The following is a 17,189-nucleotide window of genomic DNA, read 5'->3' as shown; positions in this document are numbered from 1 at the left end:
CCCAACTAAACGTTCAGATGGGGTGTATATTGTGTGTATTCGAGGTCGTTTGCCTTATGATCACCACTGGAGATGGTTCAGACTTTTTTTTTTTTTTTACCACGACATCACTAATCATACTTGGTCAGATAATACTCACAGTTTCCATGGTCAAAAATGACTTTTAATGATCATTTCCATTTGTGCCAATTCATGAATTCAAATTCCTACAGTGACTTTACATCCAGCAAGAAGTCAGACTGAGTATAGGATGCAAACAGACACGTGTTGCACCTTAAAGCACCCGACTCCAAAGACATTGCTGACACCACCGGGGTTACATTTCAAGTACCACTTGATACAACTGACCGACCTGTTGGTTTTCTTGCATGACAGCTGGCTGACACAGCATCAGACCCGTGACACAACATGACAGAAGTGGGAAAGAGTAGGGATTCCGGTCTGGAAAACGTTAAGATACTAAATCGCATCAAATGTACAAAAAGACTGTGTTACATATATTTCCAGTGAGCAGGAACAAAAGGCCATAGTAACAATGTATAAGGGGAAAAGAACAGACATAAATAGGCTGAGCTGTCATAAGGTCACTTGTCAAATCGAGGCTGGGTTTGCCAGAAACACTGGAGCGTCAAGACCGACGACATTCCACTGACTTAATGGAATCAAAAGTAGTGCTACTGCTAAGATGTATTTTGGGAAACCCAACCCTGTTTGATGTTGTAGCCTAACACACAAAACAGGCACACTTTGCTTGAGAGTAAATTTTACCTATAAAAACACATGGCACTCAAAACTGGCACTGGGGTTACAATATCCTAAGGGCAATGGCTACAATATAAAAAAAGTCTAATTCCAATTCTGTTTCTTGACATGGGACCTACAGTATTCATCTGAAGACAAATGTTTGCATCCTTCAGAGTACAATGACAGTTAATTTATTTGGCTCCTATGTGGATAATAATACTGTAATCAGTAGAAAGATTCCAACTTCATGCAACAACAATACATCATTTATCCCACAAAAAAAATGAATTTAGTCCAGCTTAACCAGCTTTAAATAAAAAAAAATAAAAAAAAGTCCTTCACAGTAATTTTTGTTCTCACATTCATACATCACAGACCAGATGTGCATGCAGGTTGGCCAAAATTGAACACGGTGCAAAAGCAACAACTCACTTCATATCCATTTTTCTTTGCTTTTTTTTTTTTGCGTTTTGTTTTTAAACTGGTCACATAATCAATGAGAGCTTGTGCCGTCACAATAAGGTTGGGGGAGATTTAGGGTTAGTTGATATGAGAGACAAACAGTGTGGACCTTGTGCCCTCTCCAGCAGGTGGAACGCACTGCAGGGGCAAAAGGCAGGCTTTGAATCGGATACATAAAGATACATAAAGTGCTTCTGTCAAACGAAAACAGTACAAAACAGTTTGTTTGTTTTTTTTTTAAAAAAAGGAGGTATCAAAACAATGCACTTGGGGATGGGGAGGAGAATGGTGTTGGGTGGACACCGGATGGGGTTCCTGGGGTACAGATGAATTGGGGGGAGGGATGAGGAGGGGGGGGGGGGGTCCTGGTGTTAAAAGGAAAAAAAAAAAAAACATGAAGATGATGAGTTCAGAGAGAAGTGGAGGTACGGAGGGTGGCAAGTTGGCCGGGTGACTCAGCCCAGGATGAGGCTGGACTTGCCCCCCGGGGGGTTCCTGCGGCCAGAGGCCTGTCCTGCGGCGGGATCCTCGGCCGGGGGGGCTCCTCCCTCCTCCTTCTGCTCTGGGACGACTTCAGGCTCGGGGGCAATGCTGTTGTCTGAACACAGGTAGGAGAGAGACAGACGAGTCAGAGGGCAGTTTGTTAAAAAAATAAAAATAAAAATAAATGATGAGGGAATGGTAGGGGAGGTACAGATTGATGACTGTTGGTCCCTCCCTATCCCAATATTGGAGGATATGTTTCAGGTTAGTGGTTCCCACACCAACCCCACCACACACAAAGAAGTCCAAACACAAAAATCTGTACACCCTTAAAAATATGACACATATTCTGTGCGCATTGCAACATTTTAAATTACTTTTCTCAAAAGTGCCAATAAGTAGGCTACATGGTCATGCACTAATTAAAACAGTGTGATGTAATCAGAAGAAAAACAAGTCCTTACCAGCATCACCTACATAGTTGTTTCCATCCTAACGGAACATGAAGATAAGAGCTTGTTATCAGAACACATTAGCAGGGAGGCTAAGTTAAACATTAACAGCTTTGAATTCCCAACCAAACAATTGTTCCAACTCCACTAATATAGCTATTAGGTTATAGAAATCAAATACTGAACAAATAACAATAATAATGAAATCTTCAAACAGGCCCATATTTGAGCATCCTTCACAGATAAACGAATGGAAATTGTGTATTGTGTCATCACAGTCTTGACGGACAACTGCTCAAGTCCTGAATGATAAAATCAAACTTGGCATTTAAGTCAGAAGTGAAGCATTAGCTACTGAAATGCCATTTGGTAGCGTCCCCTTCCTGTGCTTGCACAGGCTGCCTTGGTGGGACGAGTCAAGGGAAGATTAAGAGAAAAAGAAAGGGCGGTTTGGATTTCAAACGGTAACCCCTGCTCATCTTTCGCGCCCGTCCTACTGAGTGATCGGATCAGTTCACTGGGGGACACAGAGCGGTGTGAGGGAATGCGGCCCACGGAGGCCCGGTCTTACCGCGGCGGGGGCCTCTGCGGAGTGGTTGGTGGTGTTGTTCCCTCCTCTCCTCAGGGGGGCGGAGGACTCGCCACACAGGACTCCCGTGGGCTTCCCACCTGGAGGAACAAGGAGATGTGAGACTATTTATGGGATAAGGAAAAAAAAACCTATTTCTACTATAAAAATGTATTACCATATGTTTTTTTCAGATTTTTCTCTAATTGTTGCTTTTTTTCCAAGTGAAATACTGAAAAGTTTTCAGCCTCTAGGCCTCTGATAATTTAATCAGTGGAAAGAAGGAAGAACCTATGCTGCCGCTGCATTGAAATACTTTTCATGTGCTGCTAGTGGCAACAGATGAGTAAGCACCGGAGTCATCAATCACACACCTATGACTTCTTGACACGTAATAGGCAGGCTATGTCTGGCTGTGGCAATTATAAGAAGAATCAAGAACACAGTGCTACGTTGGAATTTTACTGTTTATGCAATGCTGTGTGCTTTTACATGATGAGCCACTGTTAGTAGGGAGTAGAGCTGTGATATCAGACTAGAGATCCTCTGGGATTTTGGTTATCATAATATCGTGATATAGCTTAAATATTGTCTTTTCCTGGTCTTAAAGGCTGTGGTACAGTCATCTTTTACAGTAAGAACATTTTCTGAACTCATTTAACTGTTTTCACTAGAGTGAAATGAACAGTGAATGGCTTGACCTGCTTCACCATCATATCCACATTAGCCTACTAATGATTGTTTTTCAAAATTGTTTTGTGTAAATCTCTGCTGAAAGCACCAATATTCATCCCCAAAATATTGTCACATTATCAATATCGAGGTATTGGGTCAAAAATATTGTGATATTTGATTTTGTCAATATCGCCCAGCTCTAGTATAGTCTGGGTAAAATGCATCATGTCAATTGCCGATCACACTGTTGAAAATACGGCCACCAGAAAACCTGATTGGTTTCACACTATTTCAAGTCAGGTGTACAGGTAGTAGATACACGTGCATATTCAGACACACTTGCACATACGCGCACACACACACACACACACACACACACACACAAAGAAGGCACAGAAAGAAAAACAATTTTTTTCATGCAAGGAACTTGGCACTGGTGTATTCAGACAAGCAAAAGTAAAAGTAAATTCAATTCAAGCACAAACTGTGCAGCTGCAACGTTTAAGCTTCTAATTTCAGACATTCTTTCAGTAGCAGTCAACATGGCTGTTTTCAGTACACTTAATGAGGGGTCACCCAAACTCCTCTTGGGGGAGCTGGCTACAATCCATCTAAACAACGGCAGCACCAAATAATCCTGTCAGCTAGCAAATCATGGTGCAAGGACAGTAGGTTTGACTCCTTTCCCAAAGCATGGATTTTTCCCAACAATGATTTAGTTCGAAAGGAAACAGAGGAGTGCAGTCCAAAACTCTCATGGGAGGAACAACCGAGTCTCTCCCGCTGCAATGCGCTGACCCCCGTCACCCACAGCACAAACACAATGCGATATGCTTTACGAGGACATTTTCGGAAGCGCACATATTCCAGTACTTTTCTTTCACACTGTGCTCTAGTAATTTCTCAGAGATGAAGTTTCATTTTCACACTAAATGTCATTCTCACAATGTGCTCTGTTCATGGTAATGTTAATTTCTTAAGGCTTATAATTTGTTTATCTGCTGACTCCCGCCCTCGCTGGTGGCATTTTATTGTGGCACTTGTCAATAGTCCGTCTGTAGCTCAGGACAAATGACGCACGTGATTTAGATAGAATACAAATCTGTAATACTGAATGTATTTTACGACTGCTTCCTCAATAATAAAGATTTAAACACTATGATTTAGATATAATAAGGAAATCACAAAGATATTATATGCAAGGACATCCGCGTGATTACGTTACTACGATGCATAGTGAAAGAATGAACTTTTGACTTATTTTCACAATCATTGTGGTGCTGAAATGAACTGCTGGAATTTAGTTTATTAATGTGCACAAATCACGTGGGGGAGGAGGAAATGTCTTAACTACTTTGGGGATTTTTTTAACCGCTAACATTTCTGTCCTGAGCACAACTTTCCCACAAGAGCCGTACATCCATCGTCTGCCAGTTCAGCTGTCTGAGGCTGTGGGAGGTGGCAGATGTTCTTAGGTCATCCCACAAGTATGTCCTGTCCCATGATGTACACAAGACCGGAAGGACTTAAATGTGCCGTGGACTGTGTGGCTTCCAGCCAGCGTCTCCGCTGTCTGTGGAACCTGACAAAACCTGGCCGGACCACAGCTTAAGGCTAGGTCACACCAGATGATTTTTACACTGATTGGAAGCCCGACTGGACCGTTCTGACCTTCGGGGTGAGCCTCGGCAAGTCAGGGCAGATGTGAGGCGCTCAGGACAGGCGGTTTGGGACGTGGGACTTTGATCACTTCGACGTGTTACATTTCATTGAGCCCGGTCTGGGTGGGCTCATGTAACGTGAAATGGTTCAAGACTCGCCAGGGTCGAAATGTGAGAGCAATCCTGGCCAAGAGCCGATGGAAGTTTAGCTTAAGGGGGACGAGAAAGAGAATGAGCCAGAAGAGAAGTCACTTTTAACAACGGATAGATGAGGGGAAGAATGAGTGAGACAGGAGCGAGCCTGCCACCATCAGACCAGCTCCAGACTCACTTCACCGCAGATGCCTTCTGACTCAGATGACCCACAATCACAGATGCTGTGTTGCTTGTTTCTTGCTTATTTAAATGAGTTGGTCATTTGCATGTCTACATACTTTTTTGACCTCCTTATGCCGTTTTTTTTTTTTTTTTTTACATTGAATGACCATTTTACTGTGACTTGAATGTTACTTTTTCTACTTCTTACAAGGAAATACAACGGTGGGAACTTTTGTTTGGCCGTGGCTGAAACATTGCACAATGTACAAGTATATGTGGGGACTTGTGGGAATTGTGAATAAATGAATATGATTAACTGTGGCAAAGAGAAAAACAAGAATTCACTGCTTGCATGTTGGAATACTTAGAATACGCTTTTATGCACGAACAATGTCCTCTAATCCAGTGGTTCTCAACATGGGGTCCAGGGACCACCAGGGGCCCTTGAGGCGGTTCCCAGCAAATTGATGAATTGTTAAACTTCACCATTATTTCATTTAAAAGATGTTAACACAATTAGAGAATGTAGAAGAATGACTACTTTGATCATAGTTTCACTGATATCTCTTTACCTACAATACAGATAGTGACGGAATTCTGGACAAAATCATATCTAGCAATACAAATATTCTCAGATTTGGCTCCGAAAGGCAAAATCTCATCAAATAGGGGTCCGTGGCCCTAATGTGGACTACATTAGGGGTCCTTGGTGTGAAAAAGGTTGAGAATCACTGCTCTCATCTGCACACAGCTTTTGTGGGCAAGTATCACACACATATCTGTTGCTGCACTACAAGTGTAAAGGCAGTAAACTTTCTGCACATTGTCTGTCTGTTCAATCCAAATAGTCATCCTACTTCACTGAAATAATTACAACGCCTACAATTAGAGATGCAATGATATATCAGCAGACTCGGTATCAGGTAAAAGCAATATCAGTCTCGGTCCGATATTATTTTTACTGCAGATATTTGGTTGCTTGTAGAATTGGCATTTTTGTGACCTTTTTTTCCAGGTGCGTGTCACTTAATGCAACTGTCAACATTAGCAACAGAATAAAACTAACATGGTGTTTTGCTTAAAAAACACTTAATTATCTTGCGTGCATATTGGTATTGGCCGATATGGGTGGGAAAATATTAGATATTGGTATTGTTCTTAAAAAAAACCCCATCAGTGCATGCCTACCTACAATACACAACATAAAAACACCCAAGAAGAGGTGAAACATAGGACGACATAGGACAAATAATTATTTTTTTCAATTGGCAAAAGGAATGGATGACATTGATTAAGATGACAAGTTAAAAAATGTTTTTTCTTTTTTAAAAAACAAGTGTGGCATTTCCCAACAATGATTTAGTTTGAAAGGAAACAGAGAAGTCCAGTCCACAGAGAACAGAGAAGTAGGCAATAAGGGCAAAGGACAAAAATCTCATGGGCGGAACAACCAAGTCCTGAACACTCCCGCTCTAATGCGCTGACCCCCGTCACCCACAGCGCAAACACAACATGCTTTGCGAGGAAATTGTTGGAAACGCACATCTTCCGGTACTTTTCTTTCTCACTGTGTTCTAAGAAAAAAAAATAATAATAATAATAATGTTAAATGGGCGAATTTAACAGGATTATTGTGTCTGCTCTTACATTATTTAATCTGCTCAATTGAAAAATGAACATTTAACTATGACAGAAATATTTCAATTCAAAAACAATTAGCAGCAATGTTGCACAGTTTTATGCAGAAAGAAATTCTTAGAAGTGCATTGATTCTATGAAAATTAGCAGCCTGCATATAGGAATAGGGATAGGGAATCAAGGGATACATTTTCCTGTGTGTTATTCTTGGCTTATAGAGGGATTTGTTGCAAAGCCCAGCACGGGGCAAGAATGACTGGCGGCAAGCGTGCAGCTCCACAAAGCAGACCCTCAGTGACATCCTTTGTTGCCTTTAGTGTTTTATCAGTGGGTTGGGATTGGGCAAAGATACCTTTTTTTTTTTATTCTAGCACAAACCCTGTGACGTGACAAGGACTTGAGGCAGCTCATATCCTCATGAATATTTCAGGACACCTCAGCCTTGAGAAGATCCTGAATAAGGGAGCAGTCAATAAAAGAAAACCAGTGATTGATCGACTGTGGAGAAGGGGGATTAATTGACCATTTGAGCATATAGGATAGTTAAGTAAAGTGGCACTACATATTTCATGCCAACTCCCTGTGCTTGGAGATGTAAACAAAGGGGGTTCTGCTTATTTAACGTATTCAGCTGTTTGAGACAGTAGGTAGCAGATCAGTCTGCAGCAACCTTGCTGTAGGGTGAAAACCTTGTATCTCCAAAAAGCCAATTTAAGAAATAAAGAAAAGGTTTAATACCCTCATTATCCTTCACTATATGCGTTTTGAATAGGTATTAGGGGCTCTGGGAGTCACGAAAGTTACACCACCCATAAATGGAGAGGTAAACTTTCAATCTAAGAGAAAGAATAATAAAATTGGAGTTGCAAGCTTTCATGCTGCAGCAACAAGCTGTAGGCCTAGATTGTGAGTGTGTGGGACGAGGCAGGTTGTACCCGGTGGATTGTTTCTTCGATGAGCATAGGGGTCCTCTGGCTCAGCGAAAACACTGGAGGCCATCTTGTTTTTCCGGACGGGGGGTTTCTCCTCGTCTGTGCCAAAAGAAATGTTGGAGCCGCCACCTGGAGGGCGCAAAACCCTGAAATATGAGGGGTGGAGAACAAGAGAGAGAGAGAGAAAACAGTGCAGATTGGTGAGTAAGAATTAAAAAGGTTATGTGGACTGTGTTGGCTTATGTTTCTGGAGATGGGCAGCTTCCACTCTACATTGTAATGTGATTTCTTAATGAAAATATTTAAAAAAAATGTATACACATAACTCACACCCTTTTACTGCATTGCTTCAAACAGTGCAATGAGTAAATAAGGCAAAATGATGAGGTCACTCGGGCTCATTCGATTTTGGCTAAACACACTTGTGTGCTAATAAGAAAGTCATTCAACCATCATGGAGTAACACTGTAAACTTGTAAGTGTATTACTAAATCCACTTTTAAACTGTAGTGTTGCATGACCTGAGAGGAGTGAATGACGTCAATCCAGGAGGAGGCCGCTATCTCCTGATTAATTTGAATGGTGTGTCAGTCATTGTGGGCGTCCTGCTTTGGACAAGTTGACTCAGACAGATTGCTCAAGCATGATTAGCAAATGTCAAAACCGCTCTCTCGCTGTAACTTTCCCTGAAACAAGCTCATATCTTTGAAAACAATGCAGTCAACAGTCACTCATTAGGCCTACACCATCTGCCATTGCACGAAACCGACAGCTTTAGCTCCATTTGCGGCCCTCCTCCTCTTCTTGTTTTGTGCCGTACAGCAGTCTCCCCTTGTGGTGTAAAGCAATCCAGCAGATTTCCCATGAGGTGGCGCACGGTGTTAAGTGCAGTGTAGAGGCAGGTACGCATCATCTTCTCAGCAGTGGTCTCGTTTGGTTACAGTAATTATACCAATGTCACAAAATTAATGTGGCATTGATTTAATGATGTTACAATGCTACACATAACACCAATTAAATAGACTGTATTCCATTTTTTTTTATTAGCACTAGGTTTTTCTATTGCTTTAGCTGTGCCTCTCCTGGCATCACTCACTCTCTCTCTATGATGAAAAAATAGCTCACGGTAATGTCAGCTGTGTGTGTGCCAGCTGTAAGATGGCCCTCACATCAGTCTGATTTAATCAAAGGCCATACACAGGGCAGATTAGAGTGGATGTCTAGTACCCTACTGCTCATATCTCGATAACTGATTTGAAATCCACGGGGCCCCACCCAACTACAACACACGCTGATGCTGGCTGTCGAATATGACAGATCCTAGTGCCTCACCGTGGACCCGATTGCTAGGTGCAGTTTGGTTTTCAAACAATAAAGACAAAATGACTAATGAAATCTGAAGGATGCTAAACACATGCACGCAACCACGAGCCATGCAGCGCCCTAACACTGGGTACCAATGCACCTCGCCTATGCTTGCTAGCTAAGTTGCATCCCCACAAAAGGGAGGCGAGGCGTGTGCTAGCTGACGCTGGGAATAGGGGAATGGTCCGACAAAAACGGGAAGGTGTGGTAGCGAGCTGCATCCTAGCATCATCACAGCACGCTTTTAAACCATCGACGAGATTTTGTAGCGGCTAAATTAATCTCATGGCCAGAGGTCAAAACGAATATGTCTTTATTATTTTACGTTAACCTACGCAATGCTGAGGTTAGATGATGCTGGAGTTAGCTTGATGGTGGCTAACGGTGCAACAGAACTGTCTGAATGGCGTGTTTTACCTGGAACTGCTTTTGGAACCGGGTTCCATCCCTTGAAATGTCGTGGTCGTCGTCATTTTTGCACAAAGGAGTCGTAAAATATTTATAAATCTGACAAGATAAAATAATTGTCGCGAATTACAGTTTCATAACCAGTATTTCACCACATCATCATTGTCTACCCCAGCCGGTGGCGCTTGCTAATTCATCAACCTGCTGTACTGTCTGGACCAGTGTCAAGCGCGACACAATGAAAAATAACACTTCCTGTCACGTTTTTCAAAATAAAACCGACTGACAAAAAAAAACCCGGTTGCGACGTTTTTGAGTAATAAAAAACTAGCAAAGTGAAAATAAAGAATATATTTAAAGAAGAAACTATATTAGACGACGAGGTTTTCTGTACACTCCAATACTTGTGCAAAAGTGACACATTTTACGATGAATTTTGAAGGCAAAATCGCCCTACTTCCTGTCTTTCTCTGCCTATCTGTGGTTGGTTTGACGCAGCTCTTGTCTGGCGACTGGCAGAAGAAACCAACGTGGAGAGGGCGTTTCTAGAGCCCAAGTAAGTTCTTTCGTCTCATTGGATCCCGGCATCTCAATCATGCGTGTGATTGGACAACCAGCGTGTCTTCTACAAACACAAAAAACTGCTCTGACCTCAGTATCAGAGCCTTTGGATCAGCTCGAGCCAATGTTTTACAAATAAACAGGATGTGATGTCAACTATCCATTGTGTGAAAACTTGGCTTGGATTGGGTTTATCAAATCAAAACTAAAACAAAAACCACATCAACTCAAGGTTTTACATTGTCTTTCATCTTTGAATGAACAATGGAAGAATAAATGTCAGCAGTTCAACACAATTTTACACTTTGATCAGCCAGTTTACTGCTCATGCTCAGCAATAATGCACTTTCAATTTTCATTTTACAATAAACTGACAATATGTGCATGTTCAGACTCCTGAAGTATCCAGCAAACAAACACAAACAGGCACATTATGTAAAAAAGACTCAATTTATTCCAATAATACATTTTCATAATAACAACAGATGTCAGTGAATTTAAAACGCAGGCTTACGGGACAGCAACAAAATTCCATCTGAATCAAAACCTCAATGACAAGTATAAAAACAAAAACAAGGACCTAGGAATTTTTCCACACCTTCAAAGAAAAAAAAAAAAAAATCATGACAAGAGTTAAGATTTCTTCGGCACATCAGACTCAATGCAGCTCACAAGTTGTCCGCACCCCACAGGTCTAACATAGGTTAACATACAAATGACAGGATGACAAAATCTATCTACAACAACTGTGCCGCTGCCTGTGAGCATTTTGTAAAAGTATTCCACTGGATGGTATCAACACTGGTCATGAGCATTTAAAGACTGGGCTTAAGAGGTGCGGGGGTGAGAAGGGGAGGTAGGGGCGTTGGGAGGAAACAGTCTTTAAAGAAAAGAGCCTCCGGTTTGCTGTTGGAACACGTCAATCGTGTCTTCGTCCTCCATTTCTAGCTGTAAGAAAAAAGGTTAAATGTCTGTTAGGAGGCTGACTCCCTTAGTCATTTGTGTGTGTGTGTGGGCATGTTGCGTCATTCAAGTTGCCCTCGGTGCCTAGATCCATTCAATACTCCACCATGGTGTTCCACTACACTGGAAGTCCTCGTCTCACTTGGCACTACTCGACTCAGTAGCAACAGATTCAATCGGTGTCAGATTTGAAACTGTTGTACTTCTTCTACTAGATTCCCTACTGCTGAACAGGCAGTGAAAATCATTCTCATTCCAGCTATTAGAAATGCTTTGTGTCCAGATTTGTTAGGGTACAGATTTGAGATTTAATTCAGAAGATTTAGGCATCCATACAGAATATCATGTATGAAGCAATTCCATATGAATACAATTTCCATATCAAATGTGTGAGGTAAATTAGAGTGGCTTATAATATTTAAAATGGATAGGCAGGCGATCTTGAATGGCATCCACTACACTAATACTTTAGTAGCACTTCCCTAATTTTAGAGATTTTTTTTTAAACCTTTATTCAGGGGGAGTTTCACTGAGAGCAATGCTCTCTTTTTCAGGAACACCCTGATCACATTCACACCTGGAAGCTGACCAGTACAACCACAGTCTGATCTGCTGGCCACTGAGCAGCTCCACTGGAGCGGTTGGGGTTAAGGGCCTTGCTCAAGGGCACCTCAGTGGTGGTAATGAGGGAGGGGCAAGTGCTGCTTTTCACTTTCCCCACCCAGATTTATCCTGCCAGTCCGATTGAACTAACGACCTTCCGGTCACAAGCTCGCTTCTCTAACCTTTAGGCCACCACTGCTAAATTTTTAGCAACCTCAAGAGTTTGTCATCTAATCCAATTGTACATTTAATAGATAAACCTGTAAACATGATTTTCCCCACCAGGGATACCTTGGCAATTCGATTTTTTGATTACATTTATTTTGATTATATTTATTTTATTTAGTTTTCTTACTGCTGAGAAAGCTCTCCTCATTTTTTGGAACGTTCAGTGAGTGATTTGAGAGGAACCTTTACCTTATGCTTTTGTAAATCCTGTTGTCACACCACATAAATAAATATATACATTATACATTATACAAGGAAATACCACATAACATGAAAAGATGATTCCAAGTCTTAACCCTAATGACCGGTTAGACAACTAACCGACCGAGAGGGTGCAGCCCTACACTGTAGCCTTACCTGCGAGGGTGTGTCTGTTTCATTGATGGGCTGACCGTCAAACCGAAACCGTATTTGCCTCATAGACAGCCCCTGTATGGAGAGACAGAGCATTGCAATGTCTGAAATCAGAAAATAACCAATTCTGCTCTGCCTGGGTGTGATGCAGGTCGTAATTATCATACAAATCTATGACATCAGAAAATTGTATAGGGATATTGCACTACAAAGGCCAGGGGATCCCAAACAACACATATCGATGCCCTTTAGACCACAGACCCCCATCTGATGGAGGTCCTGTCCCATGGACTCTCCTCTGGGCAGATTTTAGTTGTCTGTCTATACTGTGGGTGGGAAGGTAACTAGGGCTGAGCGATATGAACAAAACTAATATCATAATACTCATAAGAAATTATTTTGTAATAATAATATCTGCTAACATATGCAAAATTCCATGTTTATCAAATTGATGTTCATCGTACTGAACAGTGAACATATAAAGTGTGATGAAATACATTTTCAAATAATATTCCCTAAACAGGTCTCATTTTGTGAGAGATTTTAATTAGTATTAGTCTTTTATCATTAATTTATACAGAAGAATTGTGTATCATGATAACTCAATATCATTATTTCATGACAATATGATTCTATTGAAAGACAATAAATAATAATATTTAATTATTGCCCAGCCTGTGAAATAACAGTAGAGAGCAAAACCTATGCTTCATCTACATTCTCTCCTAGTGAATGAAATAAGAGTGACATTGAACTATTCCTCATTTGGCTAGTCCCAGGGGTCCTGGACCCCAGTTTGGGAACCACTGATTCAGGCCTCCAGCATGGGTAGAAGTTGAAGATTAATTAAATAGACTGTATTCCAATTTTCCCTAGAGTAATCCCCAATTTTACAATTGTCAACATGTGTCCAGGGCTGTGGAGCAGTCTTACCTGCCGTTCACAATAAGCTTTCATCAGTTTGCTGAGAGGCGTGTGCCTTTTGATCTTGAACTGCACCACTGAGCCATCCTGCCCAGCCACCTTCAGGTTGATGTGCTCATTGTTCTCCGTCTTCACTCCCTCCTTGAGAAAGGAAAACAAAAGGTTGCAGAATGGAAAGTTGGGTCTAACCAGTGATATAGTGGGAAATAAAAAAGATTGGTAACCTATGACCTCCAGCGGGTGTTCATCATAACGCAAACAACCACTAATATAAACACAAAGCATGTATATTTTAAAAGACCCTGTCCTAATATAACTTACAATGAGTCTGACAGTAGTTACGAAGATGTATACTATGAATGTACCTGATAATTATTTATTTCAGGCAAAAAAGGAGTGCAAACTCTAATCCGCAAATACAAAGTAGAGTAAAGTGAGTTTAGGATGTTTTCCCTGCGCTACACCTCTGGTTGGTAAACACAGGGAACTCGGTGTGCTAACAGGAGACAGCGGGGCAGCGCATTAGCATTTAGCAAACAAAGTTACGATGGCCTACAGTTTCCAATCATGCTAATACACCGGCTGTAGCCTTTTCGGTATGGAAATTAAGACTTGCAAGCACCAAGAAGCCCTCCTATGTTGAGCCAATGAGAAGTGAGCGTACAGCGTACAACTATTTGATCCTGGATCCGTTTATTCCCTTGAATGGAAACATTTCATTATGGCCCGCTGGCTTTGCGCTGCTGCTCGTTATTCACGTTGCTTTATTGCTTGCTACCTAGAATTAAAATAGTCATGTAGCTCGCTAATATGGTGAGACTGTGATTAAAACCGTGATAATAAAGTACATTTATGGACCATAGACAATAGTTTTAGTCTTCATTCGCGGCCGGCTCTCAGGCACATTAGCTACGTTAGCTTAGCATGCTAACTTCACTCGCTAGCTTCCTAGCTAACGTGAGCTAGCCCTGGTGCATGTTGATTTGCTTCTTTACAAATGTGCCATCGATTTAAGAAATACAGCTCCGTATGTGGCTTTTAACAATTCCATCCTCCAGTTGATGCACGTTGAGTCCATGTACGCCGAAAACATAAAAAACCCGCATCAAATCCACTCCTCACCTTGGGTTTTTCGTCTGCCATGGCTGCTGCTGTGTCTGCGCTCGTCCTGGTGCGGCTGCGCTGTCTGGCGCGCCACTTTGCGTCGGCTGCAGTCCAGGGCACACGACTGCGCCAACCTGAACTCGGCGCATTTGCAATGTGTACTACTACTTCAACTACAGGCTCACATCTAGAGTCTGCGTTTAGACATGTAAATGTTCTTTAAACATTTTACTGCAGCACTTGCAAGCTAATACCAAAAGTATCTGAGAGTATATGTACAATAACAGTTAATATAGTAAAATTACAGACAATCAAATGTAAATACACCTCGACAATGCTGAGTTTAATATCTAGTGCTGCTGCACTGATATTGGTCTTCAAACACTGAACAATGAGTAAAAGATATGTGGAATTTGTGATACAAATAGATCCATCTCATTATTTATTCTTCATGCAGAGAAACAGCTTTTCAAAAATATGTAATCAATGACACAAGTCCATTTCGCAATCTAAGACAAATAAATAAAAGTAATAATTTATAAGAAATGTCTGGAGAATCCTCTATATAGCACTAATAGCTCCAGAAAGACAAAAATATGGAGTCACAGCTTTTGAGTAACACATGGTAGGCCTACTGCATTGGATAAACCACCAAGTTTTGATTGTTATACAATACTCCCATTTCGTCAAGGCTCACTCAAAGAAATTAATATTTTCCTAGTTTGATATGGGAAACTCCCATATAAGCCAGGCCTTGTGGTTGGTCCAGGGAAGATAACCTGCCTCTGTAACATTAACCTGGTTTCCACTACGTTGTCTAATAGGAGTAACAAGGGCTTAATCATTCATAGCATTCAGTTTAATACACAACAATATTACTTGTTGCTTATTGTTGCCAGAGATGACTTGTCAGCTGGTCTATACAATCCATATAAACACTTTCCCCTTGCTTTAATGTATAGAGTTGATGCTGGCCCTTACAACCCCCACCTGTACCTGCTAAGGAAAAGGGGCTACTGTCTCTATCACTATTTATCTCGCTGGCATTATATTTTATCTGATTAACATTAAAATGCTATCCAGGATTCACAGCCTGGTATGGTCAAAATGGAGAACTGCATGGACTGTATTCACAGAGACATGTAATTCATTAGAGTCCACCCCACTCTTTGTGCTACATAATGAAACAGTTTAGTGTGTCTTGTCTAAACATTACATCCTGTGGGACACACCAATTGTGCTGCCTCCACTGCAATACTGAAAGAAAACATCATGAGAAGAGTATGCAGAGGGGAATTCAGCAGTGCACTGCCATAACAGTTTACAGATCTGACAACACTTCATATCCAAACCAGTATAAATAATACATTCATGACTCATCAGTAAAAATAACTAAATACTGAAAGACTGTGGCCACACAGAAGAGAAAGAAAGAAGAAAATCTCCTGACCAATGACTCATCATGTAACAAGATATAACAAATTCATGTCAGGTTAATAATCTCAGCTCCCCCAAACAAAAATAGAGGACAAAACAAAAAAAGCACAGCAAGATTCTGAAAAGGAGAGATAAGATAAGAACTCAGAAGATAAGTAAAAGTATTCAGTAGTCAGTTTGAGGCATCTATTATAGCAGATGTGGATAAAGAGTAACGGATTGTTAATGAGCTGTCCCATCAGTGTCTTTTCAGTAAGCAACAGAAGGGCCATTGTCTGCTCCAGTCCAATGTATTCAGCGTAAAATATTGTTACCATAAACGGTCAGCTGCAACGGTCATGTGAAAATTCAGTTTTTAATCACGTGTTGGTATGACCACAGCTTCACTGTCCACTTCTTCAACACGTTTTGGCTCTTCAACCACATATTGTAAGACTGTTTGGCATTCTAAAGTGCAACAAATCTGCAACCAGTCCTGAAATGCTTGAGGGGTGGGTGACAGGATTTAATTTAAATATTTAAATGAGAGGAAAATGGCATACTAATGGTAACAGCACTTAATAACTTATTAATATTAAATAGTACCAAACAATGATTTTCCCCACAAGACCATCTCTGTTGACCTGTTATGCTCCACCTGTTCACGCCATGTGTTACTGCACCATGCTGGCTTCCCCTGGCACTGCAGGGAGGTTTAAGTTGGATGGTGCACTGCAGGAGTTTGGCCACCTCAATTTTCCTCAGAGGCTTTCTAACACCGCCTTAACCTTGACTCAAACTTTTAGCTGCACTGACAATTTTAGCAGCCGAACTGTTGAAGAAATCTTGTAGTGTGTGGCCGGCCTGCTGGGACAGACAGGGCTATAGAGCCCCCCATCTCTCAGCGGGTGGAAACTGGTCCACCTCCCCCACCTCCGTGCACGGCTGCTCTCCCAGTGTGAATGTCAGTTTGTATCTCATCCGAACCTTCTCCTGCAAAACACATGCACATGCACACGCTTAGTCTGCCGGCTTAACTTTGTGTTTGTAACTTTGTGTTGCCAGAATAAACATGACCTTGTGCACTGACCAAGTCATTGACTCATTTGTCATCAGAGTACACATTAAAATAACGCTGAGAAGAGATATATTATGGGATGTCAAACATGGATAACATCAAAAACACGGATAGAGTAATTAGTACATAAACTGAAAATAACGTATCTGTTGTGCTCTGTTAATTATTAAATTAAAGAATGCATTAATAAATGACTGAACATCCAAACAGCTCTAAGCTGAGTGCTACCTTGAGTGGGTTGGCCAGCAGCAT

The 17,189-nt window shown here is 41.3% G+C and overlaps 2 protein-coding genes across 4 annotated transcripts; both read right to left on the bottom strand.

The window, feature by feature from the left end:
- Nucleotides 1–155: 155 nt before the first annotated feature.
- Nucleotides 156–9,896, bottom strand: LOC139664755 (jupiter microtubule associated homolog 1-like). The gene is made up of 5 exons (XM_071543700.1): nt 9,716–9,896; nt 7,937–8,079; nt 2,713–2,810; nt 2,154–2,181; nt 156–1,804 (listed from the first exon to the last, which is right to left on the bottom strand). The coding sequence occupies exons 1-5, from the start codon at nt 9,769–9,771 to the stop codon at nt 1,662–1,664; spliced, it is 468 nt and encodes a 155-aa protein (XP_071399801.1). The 5' UTR covers nt 9,772–9,896; the 3' UTR covers nt 156–1,661.
- An 802-nt stretch (nt 9,897–10,698) lies between these two features.
- Nucleotides 10,699–14,536, bottom strand: LOC139664752 (small ubiquitin-related modifier 2). Of its 3 annotated transcripts, XR_011696849.1 has the most exons (5): nt 14,462–14,536; nt 13,349–13,480; nt 12,419–12,490; nt 11,087–11,215; nt 10,699–10,904 (listed from the first exon to the last, which is right to left on the bottom strand). XR_011696849.1 is itself a non-coding variant. In XM_071543696.1 (4 exons), exons 1-4 carry the CDS (start codon nt 14,480–14,482, stop codon nt 11,150–11,152), a joined length of 291 nt encoding a protein of 96 aa, XP_071399797.1. In that variant the 5' UTR covers nt 14,483–14,536; the 3' UTR covers nt 10,699–11,149. The 3 variants fall into 3 exon arrangements, 2 of the variants coding, with proteins under 2 accessions (XP_071399797.1, XP_071399798.1); XM_071543696.1 differs by having other exon boundaries at nt 10,699–11,215; XM_071543697.1 differs by lacking the exon at nt 12,419–12,490 and having other exon boundaries at nt 10,699–11,215.
- Nucleotides 14,537–17,189: the final 2,653 nt, after the last annotated feature.

Source organism: Centroberyx affinis, unplaced genomic scaffold (assembly GCF_046629955.1).
Source record: "Centroberyx affinis isolate AG114_WGS23_722 - 3 ecotype Tasmania unplaced genomic scaffold, CSIRO-AGI_Caff_v1 ptg004366l_1, whole genome shotgun sequence".
Classification (NCBI taxonomy): Eukaryota; Metazoa; Chordata; class Actinopteri; order Beryciformes; family Berycidae; genus Centroberyx; species Centroberyx affinis.
Note: the sequence above shows the minus strand (reverse complement) of the source record. Positions and strands in the feature narration are given on the sequence as shown.